Genomic DNA, 27,775 nt, shown 5'->3' with positions numbered 1-27,775 from the left:
AAAGAAAAAAAGTGTTACATTAAAAACCAATAAGAATATTTAACAATCAGTTGTAAAACAGCCTTTCAATACTGGATAATGTAATAATAATAATCATGTGTATGTGTTAGTCCCCATAGGGAAATAGTTCCTCTGCATTTAACCCATTCACCCAGTGAAGCAGTGGGCAGCCCGGGGAGCAGTGTGTAGGGACGGTACCTTGCTCAGGGGTACCTCAGGGTAGCCGTTCAGTGGAGTTGAACCCCCGACCTTCCGATCATGGGGCCACCACTCTACCTACTGAGCTATCCCTTCCCCCTTTTTTTTTTCTTTTTTTAATAAAAGGTTGGTGATGAGCCTTTAGGGTCTCCAGTTTGCCTTTGCATCAGCATGAGATGCAAGAAATGTCCCCAAAAGTCCATTTCTACTAAAAACTTCTTAAAAACTTGTTTCCTAAAATTGAGTTAAAAATGAGTCTGCGACAGGATTGATTGGTTGTAACAGATAATTTTATTTAAAAAAAGATGTGCTTGTATAGACAGACATGTTCAGTTTAAATACAATCTAAAATTAATTTTATATTTTTTTCATAATACTGGGAATGGACTACTTTTAAAACACTTTGAACCTAGTAACATTTCTATGACAAAGTAGCAATTAGCAGTGCAGCAACAAGCAAATAGAGTTTGTATACAAATCAATTACACAATCAATAAAACACGTATTTGCAAACTTCTGGTCAACATCTCATAAATAATGTAAATGCAACAAGTGTGAACGAGGTGGTCAACTTGGACACCTTTTTTTGTTTTTGTAAATGGTGCCTGGTTTTCCGAAATTCTCCGTTCAGCTCCGTTCTTCATAAATACAACAAAAATACTTTTCCAAACAGTATCTCTATCACACACGTGTTAGTTTGTCTGGAGTGTATTCAGTTTGAGTCCTCCAGGCTGCTGATTTTCTGCTCCGAGTTGCAGTTGCAGAGCCGCTTCATAATACTTTGCAGGCTCGGCTCAACGATACCAAGCAGGGGTCTCTGGGAGGGGTCCCCGTTCCAGCAGGCCTCCATCAGCTGCCAGCACTCTTCGTCAAAAGTAGGCACGCGCTCTGGTCTGGAACCTGATGGAGGACAACATGGATACAAGTGAGTCTCTGGCTGAAACACGAGCGATCCAAATATTTCCTCAAATATTCACCCTGTTTGACAATCAACAGATTATCTGTGTGTTCAGCAGTGACAGTTACACTTCCTTACATGACCTACCACTTCATGGCCGAGTTGCTGTCATTCCCAATTGCTTCTACTTTGTTATAATACCACTAACAGCTGACTGTGGAATATTTAGTAGTGAGGAAACAGCTGGACTTGTTGCATAGGTGGCGTCCTATCATGGCACCACGCTGGAATTCACCGAGCTCCTGAGAGCGACCCATTCCTTCACTAACTTTGTAGAAGAAGTCTGCATGCCTACGTGCCTGATTTTATACACCTGTGGTTGTCGAAGTGACTAGAATACCTGAATTCAATGAGTGAATACTTTTGGCACTGTAGTGTACATTTTGTTTTGGGATTATGATCTCATTGCATGCATCGTAACTCTCTCCCAAATTCGCAAACTGAACTATGATTTGCATTCTCCAAGATTCAAAGAGTCTGGTAAAGGGCCGTTTACCTTTTTTAACGTTGTTCCAGAGCTGATCCTTGCTGGAACATTTTTCAAAAGCCTCTGGAAGTTTCACTGAACCGGTGCACAGGTACCAGAACAGGATCCCAAAGGCGTAGACGTCGACAGAGTTGTCATATTTTCCTGTCGGGAGACAATGCCACAGTGGAGACAAGTTAAAACCTGACACACAAAACAAGCTGCAGTTATGACTTCCTGCTCTTATAACTCTGCTAGTAAAATGGCAGGGTTTCTTTTTTTAATGCACTGCCCCATAATCATACCTGTAAACAGCTCTGGAGCCATGTGGATGGGAGTTCCTACTATGCTGCCAGACATCATGGCTTCTGGTTTACAGAAGCCCAGGTCGGTGATCTTTGCCCGATTTTGTTTGTCCAACTAGAAAAAGCAAAAAGATGGTTATCTAATCAAGTAGAAAATACTGCAGTATTTAAATTTTCACTCATAAAAATGTGGTCTGATCTTTATGCAAAGGCCAAGTTTACAGTCACCTGAGAGCATTCGTGCACACAGATGGCTTGTTGTAAGAGTCCAGCTGTAGGACGCATGCATAGCTATTGTGCTGCAGTCTGTAATTTTATATTTATTTATAGCATGCGTGTATATTTTCAATTGTATAATCAAAACAGGTATACAAGATCTGCTAGACAGGAGCAGGCATTAACAAGCATGTGATTCCTCCTACGCTTTTCCAAACAAGGGGTCAACTTATTTTTCCATGTAAATACGAAGCTTTCTTTGATTTCATGTTTATTCATTTTTTTATGTGCATTAACACTTGTTACTTGAATGTTTAAAATAAAGATTGGAAACTGTAGTTCTAATGTTGGCTACAGCTATTAACAGAGTTAAATCAAACCACACTAATAACAATTAAACTGAACTTGCATCTGTTGAACACTTTTGTTATCACACGCATTTAATGTGAAGGCTGGAAAAACTAAGAAAACTCTTGATTTTACTAACTTGTGGAACCTCATTCAGCAGCAACAACCTCCACCAGATGCTCCTTGTAGAACGACCACAACACAAAGGACAAATTTAGGAAAATTTCTCCCTGCAAAGCTGTCCAATATTTATGAGATTTCCTGATTTAACCCTGGGCAGACCATGCCACAACATCTCTACAACCACTCTGATAATTTAATTTTGTGCACTGAATTAACTGTTTCCTCATTGAATACAGACTTCAGAGCTGGGATGAAGCTTTGTTCATTTTTCTCACAATTCTGTTTATTAAATTTGGGAAAGATAAAAGAACAAACTACAAAGAACTATCAAACAACGCTACAGTGATGCTGTTAAACTGAAGCTGTGACATCAGTAATGCAATGAGACAATACTCCGCACTTGCACAGGGCCCGTTTTATATAGTGAAATACAACAACTAGTCCATAAATCCAGTCTACGTACTTTAGACCAAAAAGGTGGCGATCATCCGTGTCATCTATTCAATTCCAGATTATAAATCAACAGACGTTCCACTGATCACGTTCTTCCATATTCACAACCTCTGAGATTACAGATTTCCACAAAGAAATAGAGGAAGGATCATCTCTGACCCACTTCAACATTATAGCATTAAGAGACTGGATCACATCCTCTTTTGCAGACAGGAGGGAATCTTCCCAAGCAGATGTAAGAGTGCATTTTCCAAAAGCTGCTGACCTGTTGTTGCACTAACACTTGAACATACTACCGTCCAGACGGTTTGTGCATTCCCACAAACAACGCAACCTGAGATTTACATTTACTTTGTGTGGGGAACCTCCAGGTGGTCTTTTGCAAACCTGAGACATGCTGTATTTTCCTTTATGGTGGTTTTCTGTCAGCACTCTGCCCATTTACTATTATTCACAGTGGAAACAGACATACAGCTGTTTGCATTTTATTAGTGTAATCAGACTGTTTATATTTGTGACTCAGATCACAGGTGAGTAATTGATGTAGAGATTATTGTAATTGTATGATGCTGAACCTATGGAGTGCATTTTCTTCTGTGCTTGGAAAGGTGTCACTCAGATCAACTGTGCCATGTATTTTATGAACGTGGGCTACTTTGATAATATAGAGTTCTGATAGAGCTACACAGTCACAGACTATAACCGGTCTAACTGACAGCTGATCTGAACTTACCAGAACATTTTTTAGCTTTATGTCTCTGTGCAGGAGACCCTGACCATGGAGGAAACGGATCCCCTCCACCACATCCAGAGCAATCTGCAGTCTCTCCTTCAGTGATAAACCAGCCTGGCAGGGACGAACAAAAACAACAGAGAGAGAGAGAAACTGGAGACTTAACAGGATGTAAAGAGCAGAGTAGAAGAGTACGGAGCTGCTCCTATAAAGCAATGACCTAAGATCTCTGTTATTCGCTGCCTTATCGAGTCACCTTCAAGCCTGTGTAGAGGTCTCGGTGCAGCCGCTCCATGATAAGCAGCACAGATATGCTGGAGCCGTCTCCGTAGGTGTAATCGATCACAGAGCCGTGCAGGTCGACCAGCCGCTCATGTTTGGGCAGTGACCTGAGGAGATGCACACACCCAAAGAAAGGGGAGGGAAAACATATATTTTAGCTATAAAATCATAAAATGTTTACTTCTCACCCCCGTCGACCTTCTTCTGCTTATACTTCTGTTATCTTGAAGTCAATCTTGTTTGCCTTTGATAAATTCGCCTCTGCAAAGTTTTGGAGATTCCAGAATTCCTCAGAGCTGAGGAGGTTATAGCGCACAAGCATTAACTGTGCTAACGAACTCATGCTGTCACCTTTAAAAATAAACACTGACATGACACAAAAGAGCCTCAAGGCTTCAACAGCCAAAACTACTTTTCTATAAGCTGGGTGGAGTTTGGCCTTGAAAACAAGCAGCCTGTCATGTTCTATAAGCAGAGCTCTGCTCTTGATGAATGCACCTGCTGCCTGAGAAACTTTCTTAGTCACAGCTGCTGAGCGCGAGTAAAGCTGCGATGCATTTGGAGCCAGCTGTTTGGTGTGAAGACGCGACTGTGTTCAAACACTTGTTCCTAATAACTCACCGTGTGTAGTGAAACTCTAAAGCCAGGTCATTCCAGTGTTTATCGTCAGGCGGGACCACGGACTTTAGTGCACATGGGTAGTGTCCTCCCCAGCTGTCACACAAATACACAACGCCGTACTGACCCCGGCCCAACTCCCGCCCGAGCTTGGGCTTGCCTGTGAGAAGAGAGCGAGAGAAAAAGAATTGCAGATAATAAGATTGTGTTTATAAATGCAGCTTTGAAGCTAAGTCTGAAACTTTGCCAGTGTCTGAGTATTTTAACCAGTCACTTATTGTGTTTCTAAATTAGATTTGCCGATTTTTAAGTAGTGTACTCACACTCAAATATACAGTGACCTTCACTGTACAGTTTCATCTACTGGGAGTGGAAAGTCTCCCTGTGTTTTTCCCCCATGACCTAAAATTTATACTTTTCATTCAAGCAGGGACACATCTTGGAGTTAAATTAGTTAGGTTCAGATTTAGAACTTGACGGAGCCACAGTTAGCAGAAACGTGTGAGTGCGCTGTGCCCGTTTGTGGGAACGACAGAGGAATTCGGTGGTGACTCACCGTGCAGCAGCACATCCCTCAGAGAGCGGCTCTCCAAAGACAGGCGGGCCAGTCGAGGGGCGTGGTCCTTCCTCACACGCAGCCACAGGTCCTCGGTGCGCTCCAGACGACCCGTGTGCCCTTCCTCCAGCTGCAAACACAACACATGGCGTAACAACTCATGCCCTGCATTAGGACATATCAAATGGCTGATCTCATTCGTTAGCAATAACATTTTCCAAAATTAGTTACTAACCAGTTATTTTTGTAGGGAAAAAAAGCCAGCAGAGAGGCTCCTCTCTAAAGGTTTAAACTTAATGTAAGCACAGCCCTTTAACTAACAGAGTCCATGTACAGAGCTGATGAATGCTTCATTGAGCCACCCATCATGTGTGTTTGGCCCAAGAACTTTCTCCTTCATAGTAAAACAAGTTTGACTCATGTTAGTGCGACTCTTTTGAGACCAAAGACTGCTTTGCTCTCTACAGAAGCATGAGCACAAGCAGCTCATTACACATTTTAAGTTTCCTCCGTTTCTTTTAAGAACACCACATCACACCATGCTGAGATATACCAAGGTTCAACTAACAGCCTTGGTGAATCATCTTATTAGTACAAAATGTTATTTTATGTCTGTCAAACTGGGTTATCGTTACCATTTTTGTAGATTCAACTAAAGGTTTTTGTGGTTTTGTGACTAAAGAAAATGTAAAATTTGTCCTTTTTGCACACCCTGTACATCAGTACAGCTCTGACCACATGTTTTTGGATTCAATAATCTCAATCCATCTGTATGTTGTTTTTATATTAAAGCGTGAGATACTACCATGGAAAACTAGCTGGCCCTGAAGTTCTCAGTGACCCCTGACCAGCTGTTTTGACCCCTATGGCTATGTGACGTCATTTGTCAAGAGGTCAGCGCAGAGGAGCTCACCGACTCACTCCTCTTTTTTTTTTTTTCTTTTTTTTAAACCAGAGAGCAACAGTGAATTAAAGAACGTGTGCTGTGTGTAAAACAGCTCTAATCTACACGGTCTGGTCACCACTAACAGCTCACTATTAACTATTACCAAACTAATAAAATACTGCAAGTTCAAATGTTGTTAAGTAAATTAAATTACTTATTTGTTTACATCAGGGTTTTTCCTGCATTGTGGAATTTTTTTGGTTCCAACTCAAAGACAATTCATGCAGCTCCAGAGGAAATTCCCCTCCCGGCTTGTAATGAAATTATTTTTTAACCAGTTTTGTTAATTGGGGTTTCATCAGCTCAACCAGAAAAGACATTTCTGTTTATCCAATGTTCCCCACAGGTCGATTCTGAGCCACAAAACAAAATAAACAACAATAAATAAAAAAAACCCAACAACAACAACAACAGAGTAAGCTAGATTTGTTCATATATTCAACACAAGGCAGCTTTGCAGCTAAAGACAGAACTATGCTAATCTCAGCTCGTCTTGTAAATAAATCACGAGACAAGCTGAGATTATTAAAAGACATCTGCAGGAAAAAATTCACAACAATTAGAGTGATTAAAAAAAATGCTTGATTGTATAAAGAACACATTTTTCTCAGTTCTTATTTACTCATGTATGTGAAGTATGAGCTTTGTATTTAAGCAAATAAGAAAAAAGAAAAGTTTGGAGCTGCAAGCTGTAACGTGTTGCTTAACGTGAGAATCTCTGAGAATCGGTGGGACTGGAGGTCATCCATATTTTGCACCAAGAAGCTGAAAAATTGCCGATAGTTTGATATCTGATTCTACCGATTCCCAGATGCAGCTCAGTAATGGGAAAAATTACAGGTCTGTAGTCTGTAAGTGAAATCACCTTAGGGGCTCGTGTAAAGTGCCGAGTATCATCGTCGTGTGCTCTTTTCGGCAAAAAGGCCATTACACACCGTTGTAAAAAACCATGACATCAATTTGAACATCTTAGGTAACTTCACGAGTTATCGCATTCACAAGATTTTCAGAAAACTTCATCTGTGATCTTGACAATGAAGTCGAGGTCACCAAGATTCAAACTTATTGGAGATTTTTAGTAGATACACCCTTGGTATGAATTTGAAAATCCTACGTTGCTGTGTTCTTGAGTTATTGAATTCACAAAGCTGGGAGTCCACGCAGCTCGCCCACCTGTCTGGTGAGGTGACAACAATACCTTATCAGACTTTCAAGTGTTACTAATCCTGAATATCACACCAAGCCTGCGTTTTAATGTCCGTTATTCGCCGATGTCCTGCTTGTTTTTCTGGTCGCTCCAACAGGAACGTGACACACGTATGATGTTATTTTAGTCAGCTGGTTTCCACGGCACTCGACAAGTGGATCAGAAGCATAAATAACCTTATTTTCAATTAGTTATGTTCACCCAACATCACCTCCTCTTCCGTCACAATAAATCATTGTATTTGTGTAACTGCATGATAATGGAGACACTGATGTGGCCCACACTGTCTGTCATGTGATAAATACCATCACTCATCTGTTGGGGGCTTTATGGAGGGATGTCCACGCCATGCATGCCAATTGCATAAATACAAAAATAATAACAGTGAATCTGATTAAATAACTAATTTGTTGTTTTATGCTATATTCGATTGTTTGACATTGTTATTTTACATTTTTACTTCTTGTTTTATTGTGATTTGTATCTGTGAAAAGTGGTATTTAAATAAGTTTCACTGATTTAATAAATTGTCCGTTTTCGAGCTGTGCGGTTAGCAGCCTTTAGTCTTGCAGCTGCTAAAGAGAACGGGCTTTCAAAGCGTTCGGGTGAAGAAGCTGCTGTGAATTGCTCCCAGCTCTCGCATTTTTTGGCTCCCTGTGAAACCAGCTGCTAATGTTACACAAACAATAGTAGAGCCGTCCCAAATACCTCTCTGCATATGTGAGAGTTCCAGGAAACGTCTCATAAGGCATACCGCAGCATCACACGGCACTTTCATCTCTGCTGCTCAACAAACAAACAAACAAACAACAATGTGTAGATGCTGTGGTCATGATTTTTCCCTATACACCAGCGGTAGCTCTAGTTTCACAGCCTCACTGCCCTGGAGGTGGTGCCTTACTTTAAAACCAACATTTTTTTGACTGCAGTGAGAGTCACTGGTGAGTAGTCAACCTTTATTGAATCATCACCATTTCATTGACAGTTTTTTACGTATATTTAAGACCATACAGGGGAAAGTATTTGTAGGAATAGGGGAAAAAAAGTGCAGCTAAAGCAAAAGAGAAGGTTTTAACCTGACGCAGAGATGTCGCGAAAGCCTCGTGGGAGCTGTTGAGCCGGGTCCTGAACTGCGAGCAGATACTTCGGGCCAGTTTGGCAGCGCTGAGACTTTCGATGGCATCCTGGGCCACTTTGCGCTTCCACTCTGGAGTGATGGCAGGAGGGTTAACAAACGTTATCCGGTGGATTATCTGCAAGGAAGAAGAAGAGACTCATATCAAAAGGGAAAAACATAGCCATCTCATCAGAAGTCCGAGTACTTTAAAAATGATTTGTGTGAATGTTTGAGACACCGACCTGTTTGATTTGCTCCCAAACGAGTCTCGTGACAGAAGATCCAGAATGAAAGGTGACCTCTACGTGATAGGCAGCATTTAACAGCTGTGACAGGTGAGAAAAGGGTTAGCACAAAACCCAAATTTTAAGACAATCTGTGAGTCTAAAAAGCTTCTAGCATGACTAATAAGAGCTCATTATTCTACTTTTGTGTAAAAAACAAAACAAAACAAAAAAACAAACATCTCAAATAACATGTGAGAAACCACTTTTCCACTTCAGGAACTCAATCAGGCACAAGTTCACAGAACAGGCTGCTCTGTTCCACTGTGTAACATCCACTCACCTAATGTGGTGATGTAACAGCAGCAACAGCTTTGACAGTGACACCGTTCAACAACACAGCACAAAGTATGAATAACTGTATCTGTCAGACTCAAAGACAAGAATATTAGAATTAAACTGTTAAATTGTTAGACGGGCGCTCTACAAAAGATAAAGTCACCAAAAGAGTGCATCTTAACCAAAACCACAAACCCAATTCCAAAAGAATTGAGGTGCTGTGTGAAATATTAAAAAAAAGAATGATTTGCAGATCTCAAACTCATATTTTATTCGCAATAGAACATAGAAAACATTTCAAACGTTTGAACTGAGAAAACATAAAAGACACATCCTAGTACACACATCTGTGGTATAAATTCAAAATCCTACGTCACCATCGCATTCACCCCGCTCGCCCACATAACAACAATAAAGGCTGAGGGGTAAAAACAGTGATATAAAAGAAGAGAGAAGCAAACCAGAGACACCGGATGTCACACATCTTTGTTGTGCTTCTGAAAATGAGCTTTCAAAACTGTGATGGTTTTAGGTTTAATTCCTGTTTCTTTAGAGGCCCTCAGAAGTCCACAACCCAACAGGAGATACTTTCTTTCTGTAGTGGAAAAGACCATTGTTCCTGTTGGCCCTTCAGTAAAGTTTCCCCTTTAAGCTTTAATGAAATACTTGACATTTTTATATGCGATTAGTGTTCACACCTTACATTTCTTGACACAAACACCCACCTGTTTGAGATGATTAGAAGTGATATTGTGAACAGAAGAATCAAAGTTGGACTTCTCCAGACTGTTGAGGCATCGCTCCAGAGTTCCTACAAAGCTCTCCCTCAGATAATCCACAGAGCTGATGAGTTTATTCGCCACAGCCTGATTCAAACTGGCCACTATCAGCTCCTGGATCTGGTTGATGCAGGATTTTATCTCTTTTGACGTAACAGGCTCTCCATTTGTTGTCACGATGACGTCTATTTGACGTAAAAGAACACCGTTTGTCATGTTAACGTGTGGCACATGTAAACAATAAGGACAAATAAATATTGAATAACTGATGTCACTGGATTTTCGTTTGATGCTCAACATGTGTACTGGAGGATCAACTCAAAGTATTTATATGACTGCATCGGATTTTGCGAAGACTACTTGTTGAAAATCACGTTTCTCCACAAGAACAAACTTAACAACGCTTCCTACAAGAAAAATAATCACCCCCAGAGGGTGGCAAACTACCTCACAGGTACTCTTCATGCTGTTTGGAGGTAGATTGACTCTCCAGGGTTTGAGCCAACAAAGATGACGAGCAGCGATCATACACTTTAATCATCATCCAGCATTAAAAATAATTCTTAAAAAATTCTTATAAATATTATAAATTTTGCCTTTTACTGATCATCACTAATATTAATAAGTGTAAACACATTTTAAAACACCCATGTTTTTGGATGAAAGGTGAAAGAAAAAAAGGTTGCAAACTCCAACACACATTTCATTTTATCACTCATTAATTGTGCTGTAGGAGCGGGGAAAAGGTTCTGAATTCTATTAGCTAAAAAACTAGTTAACCTTCATTTTTATAGTAACTACCTGATACTATGATTTTATGAGTATGGACTCTCAAGAGTATAGTTTAAGTTAAAATAGAACGATGAATGAAGTCCTTAAAATATTTTGATGTTCATTGTCTGGCAGCAGATTTGAAGGCCTGTAGAAACTGCATAAACAAGGAACTTAATTCTTCATACTTGTTTAAAAACAGCCCAAATCACAGATAATAAAGCTTTAAAATGAAAAAAATAAAACAATTCAACGTCAGTGCAATAGTCCCGACGTACAACACCACGTACCAAATTCAAATTATTTTTTTTCCTTTTTAGAAAGAGAAAGTTTCAGTTAATATACTGTCCAAACTTTCTTCTCTGTAATTTCTTGATAAACTCAATACATTTTTGAATTAATTTTTTTAATTTGATGAACTGACAATCCAGAGCCAAGCTGGACTTTTTAAATTGAAGTAATTAAAGTAAAGGGTTGACGTTGGCACAATAGCGTTTGCAAACTTGTCAATATACTTTTCCACTGGATTCTGCTTCCAACAGTTCTTCTTCTCCTTTGTGTACAAAGCATTGTGTCAGACTTACTGTAGTTTCAACAATGATCTCTACTATCTTTCTCCAGAGGAGAAAAATCTATTTATGTTGCAACACTGATGATAAGGTTATGGGTGGAAAAAGTGCACGTTGCCAATTTCCTGATTAAAAGGGGAAAAAAGAAAAAGAAATGGTTCAGTGTTAAAACACCTGCACGGAGTATTACTCAATGTTTTCCAGATAACCAAGAGAAGTTGTTTCTCAAACATACCCGGAGCAAAAGCAACAGGCAATGACTGCCTTTTCTTTCTGAATATGTTGAGTCAGACAGTGCCAAACTTTGGGGGCAGATTGTGAAGCACAGATGGCTTGGTTACATCTGTTTAGATCTATGCAAGTATCTAAACACTATGCACAGTCTGGCTTTGTAGGCTGTAAACACTGATACACTCACTGGCCATGTATGTATACCTGTTCAACACAAATTTCTAATCAGCCAATCAGATGGCAGTAACCCAATGCATTTAGGTACGCAGACACAGTCAAGACGACCTGCTAAAGTTTAAAAGGTGCCTCAGAACGTGAAGAAAGGTGAAACTGAAACTCGCCTGACTGATTTTGGGTGTCAGTCAAGCTGGTTTAAGTATTTCAGAAACTGCTGACCTGCTGGGATTTTCCCACTTAACCATCTCTATTACAGAGAATGCACAACATGTTGCAAAGTCCAAAGCATCTCAAACTGGTTTCACTGTACTCCAGTGGCCTCCACAGGTACCAGATCTCATTCAATAGAGCACCTTTGGGGTGTTTTGGAATGGGGGATTCACATCATGGATGCACAGCTAACAAATCTGCAGCAACCGTGTGACGCCATCACTTCAGTACAGACCAAAATCTCTGAGGAACATTTTAGCACCTTGTTGAATTTTTGCATTGAAGAATTAAGGATGTTCTGAATGCCCAAGTTGGGGCGAAGGGGTCCAATCTGCTCCTAACATGGTATACCTTACAAAGTGGACAGTCCCCCAGCAACTCTAAACTGGATAATTGGGGGGAAAACAAATGGATGGATGGCACCATGTAATCAGAGGAATAATTAGTTTAATTTAACTACTTAATTAATTTAACTAATGAAACCGTGCATGCACGTGTGCCAGTGTTCAGCCAAAAATATTATCAGGGTGATTAAATTCATCTCGAACAACACCCATACGCCCCCCTCAAAAAAATATGAAAATAAACAAAAACCCAACAACAGGCTCCTGTAGATGGAAACGTAAACATGTTCCATTTATACAAATCACAAATAGAAATACTGGGGCTCTATTAATGATATATTAATGTTAATTAGTCACAATTAAATATTTTAAGTTTTTCCTCAGAAACAGAAAACCTTATCTTGCTTGGTGACATCTAACAGCCACAGAGTCAAATTACCAAAAACCACAGAAATCAACAAGTCATCTATGCTAGCCACAAACACCAGACATGGAAACTGCAGCACTGCTAAGGTTAAAACACATCCTCTGCGATGCTCATTCAAACAGCAACCTTGTACATTGTGTGTGCAGACGTACACAGAAAGACTACAGATGAGGTGAGGTGCAAAACATTATCATCATCATCATCATCATCACTATGAACAATAAAAACATTAGTTGTGGTTTTCCTTATACTTTTTCAAGGCTAAGTAAAATCTGCCAGAAGTTTATTTGATCACATCTGAAAAACTGTTTAGACACAAACAAGCCGATAAGATTACTAAGATACTTTGATGTAATCTGTGTCGCAATCTTTTGTGCATTTCACCATTTACAAACAGGTCGAGATGGCATTTCCCTTATAGTATGAAAGATCCTACGCCTGTCTATTAGCACCGGTGCTTATCTGCTCACCTGTAAACTCCAGGTTGGCAGCATCCTCCAGTAACTGCTCTTTCATGCTGGTGAGTGTCTCCACTATCATCTCCTTCATCTCTTCCTGTTTGCGGTTAGCAATGGCCATAAGGGAGTTGAAGAGTTCACCCTCTTTCTCGCGGGTGTACTCCAGCCTGCGTGGTGTTATCTGCAGGTCCCTCTGCATGTCAAAGGCCTGCAGGAAAGTGAGGCACAAAGGACAAAGGTCTGTTTGGACCCCCACTGTGACCAATCAAATGACTGTGTCTACTGTAAAGCAGTAGAGCAATACATACAAACATATGAATAAAGACGAACAGTAGTAGGAAACATCATTGTCTGACCTGGTTGATAAAAAGATCTAGACACCGACAGTGAAGTCCATTGAGCAGGCTGGCAGCTTCCACCTGCTGATTTTGAAGCACCTGGCGAGCAAACGGCACCAGTAACCGATGCGGTCTTTCGAAAGATTCACCCAACATGCTCTGGGGCTTGGAGCCCGGTGTGGGCATCTGCGTTGGGGTGCCACAGGAACTGTGTCCTGTCGGGCTATTGAGAAAGCCAAGTGACAGTAGCTGCTTGTGAAGGGGGCTCTTCTCCTTCTCTGTGTGGCGGCCACATTCTGGGGATGCTGCTGGAACGCTGTCAGGCAAACGGACAAAACAGATGGGAAAGGAGAGCATCTCTTTGACCTTCCAGAGCTGTGCCACCTGTTCTGAGCTGAGGGAGTCCTGGTTGATGGCATAGAGTATGACTGGGATCACATTGCGAGTGCAGTCTTCCAGAGCTTCTTCTATGGGCTGGACACTTGGGCAAGGCACCACCATGACCTTTGCTTCCTGACGAGGGAAAATAAAACAATGTGACGCTTATTAAAACCAAATGTTTATGTAGACATCATTACAGGCAACGTGTTCATCTTTTTAGAAAACAGACAATTCAATCAAATTAAATAAAAATTTAAATTTTAGTGAAATCTAGCAATACAAAAACTACTAAAAGGATGACGCCGGGTTTATTTCACAAATATGTGACGAAACTGGCGTCATTTAATTAAAACTAATAAGGACAGAAAACAGCGTTACCTTATTTATTGTACATGTAATAAAATGTGTACAATTTCCCATGTGTGAAACAAAAACTCAACAGTATCAGGGGGAAAAAACTTCAGATAAGACCTTCATTCAACCTCTGCTTGGCACCAAACAAAAGGCCGATAAACAAAGTGACTATGAGTAAATAAGTAAAGTAAATCCCCTTACAGCCAGACTTCTGGATCCCACTGATTGGCTGTCTCGCTATGTGGCCCACAGATTACAGTCAATCAATTATATATACTCATGATCTCAACTCATTATGTATATAAGACGCACCTGTCCATAGGATCAGTTTCTTCTATTTAAACATCTCCACCATCATGGGCCAAATCATAGGTCAAACAACGTCAAACCCTTGCCTCATGGGGTGAGCATGGTCATGGGAAAAGTGGTGGATCAGCCGAAAACCACACACGAGCAGCTTGTAAATGATCTGAAGGCAGATGGGACCACAGTCACCAAGAACAGTAATGGTAACACATCATGCTGTAATGGACCCACAGGGTCTTACTGCTCAAGAAGGCAGATGTACAGGCCCAGTTTAAGCTTTCCAGTGAACATCTAAATGATTCAGAGAAGGCTTGAGAGAAAGTGATGTGGTCAGATGAAACTAAAATCAGGGTTCTCTGACATCAATGCAACCCTTTGTAAGCAGGGAATCAAATGATTATTTACCCCACTGTAGGTGTCTCATGGGTGCTGGTGTAGGGCATAGATTTAATTAAAAAAAAAAAAAAAAGCTGAAACAGTCTTTTAAATGTCTTCTTTTTTCAAAAGTTTTTTTCCAAGCTATTACAGCCGTGGCAGGCGTGCCTTACATTTATGTCTTCAACCTGCGGTGTCATGTGCACGTCAAGATAACACCAAAGTGTAGCGGCACACCAGCACTTCAGCTGACGTGGCATCACTTTTTGCGCATGCTCCTTTCCGCAAGTATAAACCAAGATGCGGTGCTGTGCACTGGCTAGTTTACAAATGCAGATAAACATTAAAGAGCTAATAAAACACTATCAGATGATGATGACTTCGAGATTGCATTTTGGCAACTGGAATTCATCTTTTTCTCAACATGTAACAAAATGCCTGCTTAAACACGATTGGTTGCTAAAACCCAGTGTACAAAACAAACTAAAGAGCTACTCTCACCAAATATTTGAACCCTTGCCTACTGCTCGGCTGTGATATGTGCCCTGCTAATAGAGAACTGTGAACAAAAGCTGAAGCCACACTGCAAACTGTCCAAGCCTGTTTTTCTGCATTAGGTTTGGCAGCAAGTACAAGCTTCCATATTGGTGCAAATCAAAAGGCAAATACACCGATACCAATCTGTAATTGGTTAATTCCCGATCATTAACCAATGGACTGCTATTAGTCAGGCTCTAACTCGGCCATTAACCTTATGACCTCAAATACCAGCACGACAAACTCCTGTTAAATACAATCTACAATTCATGCCACAAGATGTTCAAAGAGCTTTCCCTCTGGGAAAGAAACAACACGTCACAGACCGTTTCTAATTCTGAACACATCATGGCACATAAATATTTGTAGTGGTCTTGGGAATGGCTGTGACAGGGCAGAAAAAAAATTAATGCAAAAAGATTTTCTTAACCCTTAATAATTTACGACATTTACAAAAATAGAAGGAGAGACTGTGACGGGGTGGAGGAAGAAGGAAAAAAAAAAAAAAAGAAAAAAAAAAAGCCAGAGGGGGGAAAAAAGGCAGAAATGACCAACAGCTACACAAAGGAGACAGTCAGTCCTGTCTCCAAGAAACAAGCAGCGAGGCCGTCTGAGCAGTCTCTTTGGAACAAAGATAGCCTGCAAACATTTGGTTGCAACCAATCAAAATCAATACAATGTTTGAATTGCCTTAATGGAGCCTGTTTTCAATAACAACCCTTCAAGAGGAAGCCTGTAGGGTATTTAGATGTTACTGTTCAGGTTTAATAAGACTTCAAAGCCCACATTAGACTGGGCTTCTACAAAGAAACACAGCAAAGAGAAACAATCATATAAAGTAATTATAAACTTCTCCTAAATGCATATTTTAAGGGTGACTGGCAAAATCGCAGTTGTTCGTAGGAGTCTGCAGAAGTGTGGCAGTAAACATATTGGATTATATACCTCAAAAGAATTTTTAGAAACATGGTGGTAGATTAGCACCTTCATATGTCAACATGGTTAGACTGCAGTTAAGTTGAAGCAGGAGGCATGCGTAAATACCCCGGGATGAAGTGAGGGCCAATTAGCAACTGGGCTCTCATCTGCTGGCCTCCTCTATGGCAGGAGTGTGTGAATGCCACAGCCTGCAGAGAGATTCTGTGCCTCCATTTATTTCTTATTCTCTGCTCTTCGTTCAGCAGAGACATAAAGCACTGGGCTGCTTTAGTTGTCTGGTTTGAAGAAAGTGGATTTCATTTTCTTCAAGTGTAGTTAATCAAATGCATACAATACGAGATCACACTGGTCCTTTTGTCTTTAATTTTTTTACTGAATCTGAATCGTTACTGAAAAATATGTCAGCTATTTCAGCTTCTAAGGTCACAATAAGGCACATCTCATGCCCTCCAGTCACACATGAAAGTAAACGGAGATTTGTAACAACCGCCTTTGTTTTCAGTATCGAGGTTTTTCCTTCAAACATTAATCTGTAAAATACTAAACTGCCGCTAAATTAATTTTAATTTGGTACTTACAAATTAACACGATTGGGATTTATCTCTGTCTGTTGTGTTTTTCTCCCACACGCATATTCTGATGTGTGTGTATAAACCCAAACACTATTGGATTTTTTAAAGAAAAGTTTTTAATGGATCTTCTTTTATTAGCACAGCCCACATCAAATGCTGATCTATGCCATTGAAAACAAAACAAAACACAACAAAATATTTTTCCTAGTGATATGAACACCCAGTGTCCCAGATCTCAACTGTAACCATGGCAATTGTACCACACCAAAGGGTTTGAGATCTGTTTTTTACATGACCTAGTCATGTGAATCACACCAGACCAGTAGCATTACGTAAGGGGGTTGGGCGGGTGGGCTGGAAAAGCCAGGCCTAGTTTCTGGAGATCTGGGATCCTTTGGGAGGCCTTTCCATGTGTCACGCATGATAAAAAATGACTACAATTCACAGACCAAACCAAATCATTTAATTTTCTCAAGATTCTGTGATTTTCTGGTCACACGACCGCAGAGCGTGGAACACTGGTGAAACACTGCATGCCTAAACAACAGCACAAATCAAGTGAAAAAACGAACAGCACAAGAAATAATCAGCTCTGCTCAGTAATCTGTTTATGAGCTAAGCCATGTGAGCAAAAGCTAATTCAAACAGGAGACAATGATGAAAAGAATAAATCGATCCATGAAGGGAAAAAAAAGAAAAAAAAAGAAAAAAAGGAGAACAATAAATATCAGCTCACAAAATATAAGTACACACTGAATTTTTTTAAATGCATTTCACGACTGAAATAAACCGTAACCAAACACTGTTTCATCATTTTTCCACATGATGAAAAATTAAAGCAAAAACGTTATCTTTACCAGGCTCTAAGTTCATTTAAATCAAAACCTGATATGAACAAAAACTAAATATATATATATCATTATTACTTTAAACAAAAACTAAACCAAAACGCTAAATTCCTATTTTCCCGGGTCAGCATTAGCCAGGTGCTGATAATGAAATACACTTGACTAACTGATCAACAACAAGTGTTAGCACCTCTATAAAAGCTGAAGTTCTGGACTGCCAGGGAGGAAAGACATTAGCGATGATCTTAGAGAAGCAACTCTTCCTGCCCATCAATCTAAGGGGTTTAAGGCCATTTCCAAATGTTGAGAAAGATAATTCACAAGTGTAAAATGTTAAAGACAGCTCCCAATAATCCCAGGAGCGGTCATTCCAGTAAATTTACCCCAAGGTCAAACTGCGCAATGCTCAGAGATATTGCAAGAAATCCAAGAGCTACAATCTCAGACGCTACAGGCCTCAGTGACCATGTTAAATGTTAAAGTTCATGATAGTGCAATTAGAAAAAGACTGAACAAGTGTGGCTTGTTTGGAAGGGTAACCATGAGAAAGGCTTTTTTCTTTAATGACTTATGTTTGCAAAAGTTGCATCCAAACAAATCACAAGACTGAGATATTTGGACATGATACACAGAACCATGTTAGGAAAAAACCCAAACACAGCATATTTGCATGAACACCTTATAACAAGTGTCAGCACGGTGGTGGAGGGGTGATGATTTGGGCTTGTTTTGCAATCACAGGACCCTGACACCCTGCAAATGTTGAGTCAACCATGAACTCCTCTGGATACGTACTCTAAAGCCAAACTGGAGGCCATCTATCCAATAGCTAAAGCTTGATCAAAAATATGGATCAACAGGGTTGGTCAACAGGGTAATGACCCCAAACACAGCAGCTAAACTACCCCAGAATGGCTGAAAAAGAAAAGACTCAAGGTGTTGCAATGAACCCAACCTGACTGAAATGCTGTGGCAGGAGCTCAAGAGAGTTCTGCCTGCAAACCCGATCGAAGTCAAGCTAGTGTAATTTCATTTTCACACTACAGGGTGGGCCATTTATATGGATACACCGTAATAACATGGGAATGGTTGGTGATATTAAAGTCCTGTTTGTGGCACATTAGTATATGTGAGGGGGCAAACTCCTCAAGATGGGTGGTGACCATGGTGGCCATTTAGAAGTCGGCCATCTTGGATACAACTTTTGTTTTTTCAATAGGAAGAGGGCCATGTGACACATCAAACTTATTGGTAATGTCACAAGAAAAACAATGGTGTGCTTGGTTTCAACGTAACTTTATTCTTTCATGAGTTATTTACAAGTTTCTCTTTGTTCACAGCCATTGACATGTCGAAGAGGTTAACACGTGAGGAGCGGATCAAATTGTGTTGATATCTGGTGAACGCAGTAACCGGGTCATTGCAGCAGATTTCAATGCAAGACACCCTACGAGACCACCCATCTCCCATGCTACAGTTAGCAAACTGCTTGCTAAGTTTCGTGAAACTGGTTCAGTGTTGGATTTGCCAAAATGTGGACGCAAGAAAACTGTCACTAATGAAGAAACATCAGTGGCTGTCCTAGCTTCATTCAGCAAGAGCCCACAGCGTAGCACTCGCCGCATGTCACTGGAGAGTGGCATTAGTCGAACATCCCTTCGGCGATATTAGCTACTCACAAATGGCACCCTTACAAACTCCAGCTACTGCAGCATCTCAACGAGGATGACCCAGATCGGCGCACAGAATTTGCAGAATGGGCAAAACAAAAATTGGAACAGGACCCTCAGTTCACGCAGAAGATTTTGTTCAGTGATGAGGCAAACTTTTATGTGAATGGTGAAGTTAACAAACAAAACCACCGCTATTGGTCTGACACTAACCCACATTGGATGGATCCCTCCAAGACTGTTGGAACAACAAAAGTGATGGTTTGGTGTGGTATATGGGGTACAACGATAGTGGGTCCATTCTTCATCAATGGAAACCTCAAGGCCACTGGATATTTGAAATTGCTACATGATGATGTGTTTCCCTCTTTATGCACTGAAGCTGGCACGTTCCCTGAGTTTTTCCAGCAAGATGGTGCACCACCACATTATGGGTGCCAGGTCCGAGCATTCCTAGATGAACAGTTTCCTGGAAAGTGGATTGGTCGTCGTGGGCCAGTTGAATGGCCCCCAAGGTCTCCCGATCTGACCCCCTTAGACTTTTATCTTTGGGGTCATCTGAAGGCAATTGTCTATGGTGTGAAGATACGAGATGTGCAGCACCTGAAACTACGGATACTGGATGCCTGTGCTGGCATTTCTCCTGCGGTGTTGCTATCAGTGTGTGAAGAGTGGGAGAAGAGGGTTGCATTGACAATCCAACACAATGGGCAGCACATTGAACACATTTTATAAGTGGTCAGAAACTTGTAAATAACTCATGAAAGAATAAAGTTACGTTGAAACCAAGCACACCATTGTTTTTCTTGTGACATTACCAATAAGTTTGATGTGTCACATGGCCCTCTTCCTATTGAAAAAACAAAAGTTGTATCCAAGATGGCCGACTTCTAAATGGCCACCATGGTCACCACCCATCTTGAGGAGTTTGCCCCCTCACATATACTAATGTGCCACAAACAGGACTTTAATATCACCAACCATTCCCATTTATTACGGTGTATCCATATAAATGGCCCACCCTGTATATCATGTTCTACTAGAAGTCTATAACGTGTAACAATACACTCTATGATCATGATTTTCCATAAATCTGCTCACACCAGATTCACCAAAACCTTTTCAATCAAGAATCAGACAAAATCACCTGCCTTCACCCTAATGAACTTTAGAAAAATAACTACACAACCGCTCGAAGCTTTGGAGTCAAATGGTTCTTGAAAGAAACGCATGTTTGTTTATGAAAGGTTGTAAATTATGACGATGATTATGTTTATTGTTATATTGATTCCATTAAACAAGTAACCACACGGGTATAAAAAGTGCGTTGCATTACCTAATGCCAGTTTATTGTGTTAAAGTCTAACTGATAACGGCAGAACAGCTTAAATCCACTCTGCTGATAACAGACGGAACAGAATTGGCCAGTTAAATGTCTGAAACATCAGCCTTTGCGGGTTGACCACAAAATTAAAATGCTCCCCAAGAAAAACTTCATTGACAAAACGTTTCAGGATATTCTTACTATCCTAGTTTACTTTTCTGTAAAAGGACTAGTAAACACAACTGCATTGATCAATAGTTTTCACTTCAAATTACTAAAAAAAAAAAAAAAAAAAAAAAGAACGTTTTGTGTGCAATAGTGTACCGTACATCAATGGGAAACATATATGGCACCAATCTCACATAAAGGGGTTCATGTCACACTACATATTTAAATTAAATTTCCAGTTTTTATCTGTTGTACAGTGTCCTTGGGTGCTTTGAAAGGCGCTATTTAAATAAAATGTATTATTATTATTATTATTATTATTATTATGAGGGTAAAAAAAAAAAAATTGATCTAGCCGTCTATCACTTATGCTCCTGAGCTCACTTAGCAGGCATCCTAATCAGATCCGTAAACCACCAACAATGGCTCCATTCAATTAACACTAGTATCAGCTCTACTCTAAGCCTTTCATGAATGGCTCACCCAAACACCCTTCAGAACAAACTCATTATCCGTGCTTCTATCTCCAATCTTATTAATTCAGTCTTTATCTACAATCGTAGTGATCACTGAGGGCAAGAACGTGGATAAACCTATAAATCAACAGCTTTTTATGCTCAACTCTCACACCTTCGTTCAAACTCTTTCCTGGCCCGGAGAGGGAACGCCACACTTTTCTGTCTGAGGGACATGGCCTCAGATTTAAACAGCTCATTCTCTTCAAAGACACTTCACACCTAGTTGCACACTCCCCACCACGGGCTGGAGGTCACCGCTCGAGGAAATGTGCACATTGGTTGTGCCTTGAAATTCTCTTTACAATATTTATTTTAAAAAAAAATGTTGACAAAGGAGAACCCTGTCAGAGTCCAACACCACCTAGGAATGAGTCTTACTTATTGCTAGCAAAGCAAAGCAAACCCTCTCTACTGTTAAACAGAGTTAATTCACGACATCTGCACATGTTTCAAGCCTACCTGAAGCAGCGAGTGGTGGAGAGTGATTTCCAGCTCTGCTAGCCTGTGGGCTGGGTCTTCACATTCCTCATAGATCTCCAAGTCCTCCCTGGGAACAGTATCCCAGCGACCACAATTAGCCGCCAACTGGTGCACCAGCTCATACTGGCCAGGCAGTGCCAAGCTGAGCCGTGTCTGTCTCCCATGGGTGAAACAAAGTTTCCTCCTCTTGCAGACAGTGCCCTGGACTCCTTCACAAGGCTCTCCAGCCTCACCGCCCAGTGGCAGCAGCTTCTCCCCTAGAAGGCTGTTGACCAGCTGGTAGCGAGCAGTGCAGTTCTGGCCCAGCACAAGGATGTAGGGGGAAGCACCCACATTGTTGCGTAGGAACTCTTCTTCGTGAGCAGGGAACGAGATGCAGCTGAGCTGACCTGGACAACATGAGGAGGACATGTTATCTAAAACCACATCAGTAGCAGAACAAACAGTTAGACTCAGTAAGCTGTTTAGAAACTCTTGGTCGGCACTACGGGTGTCAGCATCAGCATGCTATCTGTGTTTCACCTCCTCCTCACAGCGTTTTTGAATGTTTAGCCAGCGAAAAATTAATGTGACATGACGGATAGATATCAGCCATTGTAATGGGTAAATCACTTTGCTGTAGTCCTATTAACCTGCATTCACTTTACCCTTGTTTGATACGCATCAAACCAAGGAGTCAAAGTGGTGACTCTTGTAAATTAAACTGGCTGTGTGTGTTTGAGCAAACATTTATGGTGGGGGTTTTTTTACATCTAAAGAACACCATGAGATTGTGTTGTGCACGGATTTTGCACTGGTTTTGCTTTCAAAGGCAGAATGAAGAGCTGAATGTTGTTAAAAGAGAAGCTGTTCCTCAATTCCCCAGCATTAAAAAAAGCAAATAACAATAAACAAGTAATACCTGACTTTTTGTGTTTGTTTCGTGTAACTGTAAGAAAATCTTATCTTACACTAAATATTGCTATCGGCATCCCTTTAAAAAAAATCCAATCAGTTAGACATCTCAACTTTACCTACCATTTGTTAGATGTTACAGTCATCTTAGATGCATAGAAAGTAGAAAAACATGGATGTAACTAGCATGATGTCATCCACTGGCTTCAGAAACCCCGTTTTGAAGCTTTAAGATTTGCGTTTTAATTTCCAACTTGGATAAAATAAAAATTTAAATGATTTTTAATTGACTAACCACTTGTCATTAATATGTGTTTACAGGGGGAAACACAGTAAGCCATTTTCCCTTAGACTTCTATAGAACCAGACGTCCTTTTTTCCCCCCAACAGCAGCTATCGCAATCTGGTGGCCCTTAGACAGAACGCAGGTTTAAGGCACTTTCTCATCAAGCCCCCAGTATACCTGCCGCAGTGGTCACAACCTTGTCTCATAGTCGCTTGTATTTTTACCCGCCATTACAGTGCAGGGAGCCACTGCAGGATTCTCCTGAAGGATAGGTGTCGCCACTCAGACAATATCATCACATAAACACTGCTATAGGAGGAGAAAACGGGAAAACAGAAAGACTTTGTTGAAGGTTTTTTGCAAAGTTTTTTCCACAAACTCAAGTTTTCAAACGGTTCCAATATCTCCCTCTGTATATCTGTTTATCTGTGAGCTTCTGTGCTGGAATATCATGAAAATGGTGCTAAAAAACAACACACACCAGGTTACAAAAATCAAGAGGCGCATGACCAACAAAGCACCACAAAGGTTGTTTTTTGTTCACTTCTGGATGGATGCAAACTGCATTTCGTTGCCCTGTACCTGTGCATGTGCAATGACAATAAAGTTGAATTCTATTCTATTCTATTTGCACGACACATGACGTGACATCAAAATGGGTGTGCGACACAGGCGATGTTGCGAGCATAACAGCCCCATTAGCTTAATTTTTCCCAACACAGAAGCTACGTCCAAGCGTTAAACAGTCTCTGGTTAGATAAAGGAAATCTCATTCAGCTCATTCTACAATAGCTGTGCGGTTAAAAGCCTGTAAACAGTATTAATGTCACTTTGGCAGTGTTGGATTTTTCCTGTCTTGTTTCTTTTTGACCCCATAAATAACTTTGAAATAATCCAATGAAAATAAGTGAAGATTCAGCTGAGTCTGTAAGAGCTAGTGCTGCTAGCATTATGATGTGGAGTTTGAAACATGGAGGCTGCCATTTATGATATCTGCCACTCTCCTCACAATGCCCATGTCTACTAGAAGTTCTGAGTAACCCTTCAACTGTTCATTGTGATTGAATACAATGACTAAGAGGGCTTTAACTATCATCCAAAATAATATTTAACCGATGCTGAAATTGAACTTCAAATTGGTGGGAATGCTATTTAAGGCCACTCACACATGGACTCGATCCTCACACCAAGTCCTTTGCACTACTTCCAAGCACTTTGTCCTCTAATGTGTACCTTTCTACTGTTTTGTATATATTCCTCCAGTTTGCATCCATTTATCCTGTTTGTTATTTATTACTGCACATGCGTGTGCCGGGGTAGTGTGGAGCACTCATAATTTCGCTGTACAAGCGAAATGACAATGAAAGGCTATTCTATTAATGAAACTGTTCCTAACCGGTTTTAATCACAGTACAGCTAATTTTTACTGCATGCTTTCCTGGGCTATTTCCAGTATAGATATGGCATTATGGTTAAAGATTTTCCACTGTCCTGACAAACTAATCAGAATTAAAAGGTGGTTTGTATCTGTAAAATTAGTAGAAAGAAAATTGGGCACAAATACTTTAAAGGTATCCAGGACACCTTTAAAGTATTTGATATCAAAGTACTTGTAGGATACGATATCCTACAAGTACTTGGATATCACTAATACAGTCATCAGCGATACCCAGCTGTTGTTGTGAACAGTCTTCCCACCATTATTGCTTTTCAAACCTTCTGTTTGCAAGACTCAGCCAATCAAGAGAAAGCTGGCTTGAAAAAAAGAGGAAGCACTAATACAGTTCAAAGAATGAAGTGAGGTAATGCACCACAGTACATATAAGATAAATATGGGATTTTTTAAAATTATTTTTATGAAACATTAATAAGAATAACAGGTTATCTTTACACTTCATTCATGACCTTCATATTGGCTCATGTGCACCCTTATCAATAACATATCACATAAAGAAGCAATACAATATACTATTGTACTAAAGTCCTCTTCCACCCCTAGTCAGCGCTGTTATCAAAGATAGGACACTCAGATTATTACATCTATATTATTCTTGGTATTTTAACACAACTCCAAGAATACAGGACACTATATTCCACAGCAGAGACAATGAACCACTCTTGATCAAATATTATTTTTTGGGATTATTTTTTTGTCCCCTAAGGTATGAAGCGCAAACAGAAGAATCGATTCATTTTGATCATTGCGGGGCTCTGATATAATCCCCAATGATGCTGAGTCACAGTCTAAAACACTTACATAACGAAGACAGCGCATAGCAGCAACAGCCACCCCTTTATAGTCACATACCACTGCATTACTTTCTAACACTACAGTGGCTTTACTGCACTTCTAACCTGCCCTCATTGACCTAACATGAAGCAATAACGCAAGCAAGTCTACACAGAAATGTACATACCAGTACAGGACCCCCGCCCCCCCAACACACACAATCACATACACAGAGAGAGAGAGCAGGTATATATACCCAGGACATTTCCAAGATGAATCTCGTTTTTTTCCTGCTGATTACCTTCAGTTATCTTTGAACATTCAACACGGAGAGGAGGAGGAGTACAGACTCTGACCCGCTCTGTATGCAATTCCTGAAGATGATTATCAAGTCTAGTCCGTTTCTTTCACAGAAACAGATATCTGAATTATCTGATGATAATTATGTGATGAAATGATGCTGCTGACAGTGCTCATAGTTTCGGACACACAAATGTAATGGCGAGTAATATATATATATATATATATATATAAACAAATCTGTGACCCTTAACTTCAATCTAATCAGAAATGACTCAAGCAGCCAGTGCATAATTCTCAGCATATTTGGTGCACTTATTCTGCACATGTTTTCCAGAGGGGGGGGGGTTAATCTCTTTAGTTTTCTTTGACCCAAATGAATGGATTTTGCTCCCAACCTGCCCGCTGGTGCAATAATCACTTGGCAGTAGCAGCAGCTGTTAGCCTTTTCTTTTTACTTCCGTCCGGCATGCTTAAGTGTAACCCCGGCTGTGGGTGCTTTAAACATGCAAACATATGGGTGCAGTACTGATGCATTTCCAGGTGGTGTTCAAACCTACCTGCCTCCAGAGAAGCTGAAGCCGAGCTCATGGTCGATGCACAAGCATTGCTGTAGTTTTGCCGTATTTCCCGGAAGAAAGCATTAGTCTCCTTTAGGTTTTTCTTCAGCTGTACGGAGTGCTTGTTGTAGCTGGTAAATACTCTCGTCAGTTCCCGAGTTAGAGGAGTCGGTTTCTGCTGTTGCGCATTTCCCTCCATGGTAAACAGACTGGGCTGCTGCTGCCTTGTCCTCGATGCGATTTAAGTGGTTAAGCAGGTGCCAAACACCTTGAGTGAACCCGAAATGTGTTAATGCACACACCTTTCCTTGCGCGCTAACTAGTTAGTTCCCATGCTCGCCCAAAACCACCTGCTAGCATTTGTTAATTAAAAAGAAAGAAAATGAGTCAAGTTAACAGGTAGTCCTTAAACATACATGAAGTAGGAGTGTGTCAGTGCTGAACGGTCCCCACAGTCTGTTGTGCCCGTGAATGAGAAGAAGGCATTTGTTGTTGTCCCGTTGACAAGCACGGCTAGGCTAGTTTCACGTCAAGCTTTGAGTGGAAGAAAACCGCTTCGAGTTACCGCTATTTAATCATTTTTACTTCCTTTTGATAGTCGCAGTTTTTTTCGTTACTAACTACAAACTTGTGAGTGTCTTAAAACCAAAGCACGCCTGTAAGGCTATGTTGTGTCGGCCAAAACGCTAAGAAATCAGTGCTTCTGCGACCTAGCTACGGTCCACTGAAAGTTAGCGTTGCTAGCCAGAGGGCATCTCCGATCCGTCCCCACCTTAGCCTGGCACGGCACACATATCCATTTAACCTAACGAGGCACACTTTCACAGCAGTGCAGCCCCGTGTTTAAAAGAGAGGGCCCGGCTTTAGCGTTTGCCTGTCAACGACAAAAACAGCCCAAGCACGACTTTAAAACAACAACACCAAAAAAAACCTCCGTTTTTTCCAGAGGAGGCTGCGCTATAGACCGTTCCTAACCAACAGTGGCCCGGTGGAGCAAGCGGACATCCTCTACCCCCGAACACCGACAACTGACAGCGGCCAAACCGAGCCGGGTGCTGTCGCTGGTGGTGGCGATGAAGAGGAAGAGTGGTGCTGGTGCAGGGCGAGGAGTGTCCAAATCACATAGCTGAGAGAAGCAGGAGTGAAATCACAGCAAAACAGAAACTCGACGAGAGCGGTGTGCGGAGGGAAAAGGCGGGGCCCAGGCGGCATTCTGGGAAGTGTAGGCATTAGAGAGAACGCCGTTTCCACCGGGAGGCGAAGATATAGAAGCCTGGGAAAAAAGTAATTATGAACGAAAAAAGAAGAGTGGAAAATATCTGGTTTATGGCTTTTTGCACACAGTCTAATATATGATAAATAATAATCCCGGCAGATATATAGATTTACTGATTAGTTCTCCAACTAATTCATGAGCACACATGTATGGATATCCTAGGAAATGAATGTAACTTGCTTTTGTGTTTGGTTATACTATCACCGGCATGTACATTTGGTTTAATTATTTAGTTTAATAATTGGTTAATTATAGGTCAACCACAAGTTTCCTTGCTTTTCTCGCAGTCTATCCAGCATGCGGTTACCTCTCATGACATATGGATTTCTTTACATTCAAATTATTTTTATATCACTCCACATGA

General features: G+C 40.7%; 1 protein-coding gene across 1 annotated transcript; it reads right to left on the bottom strand.

The window, feature by feature from the left end:
- Positions 1 to 470: 470 nt before the first annotated feature.
- dstyk (dual serine/threonine and tyrosine protein kinase) lies at positions 471 to 27,360 on the bottom strand. The gene is made up of 14 exons (XM_005941465.3): positions 26,136 to 27,360; positions 21,845 to 22,254; positions 13,412 to 13,906; positions 13,068 to 13,263; positions 9,815 to 10,053; positions 8,769 to 8,852; positions 8,486 to 8,662; positions 5,257 to 5,386; positions 4,704 to 4,860; positions 4,057 to 4,189; positions 3,801 to 3,914; positions 1,928 to 2,042; positions 1,653 to 1,787; positions 471 to 1,098 (listed from the first exon to the last, which is right to left on the bottom strand). The coding sequence occupies exons 1-14, from the start codon at positions 26,332 to 26,334 to the stop codon at positions 911 to 913; spliced, it is 2,772 nt and encodes a 923-aa protein (XP_005941527.1). The 5' UTR covers positions 26,335 to 27,360; the 3' UTR covers positions 471 to 910.
- Positions 27,361 to 27,775: the final 415 nt, after the last annotated feature.

Source organism: Haplochromis burtoni, unplaced genomic scaffold, assembly GCF_018398535.1.
Source record: "Haplochromis burtoni strain Fernald_Lab_line unplaced genomic scaffold, NCSU_Asbu1 Contig_300, whole genome shotgun sequence".
Classification (NCBI taxonomy): Eukaryota; Metazoa; Chordata; class Actinopteri; order Cichliformes; family Cichlidae; genus Haplochromis; species Haplochromis burtoni.
This window is presented reverse-complemented; position numbering and strand designations above follow the sequence as displayed.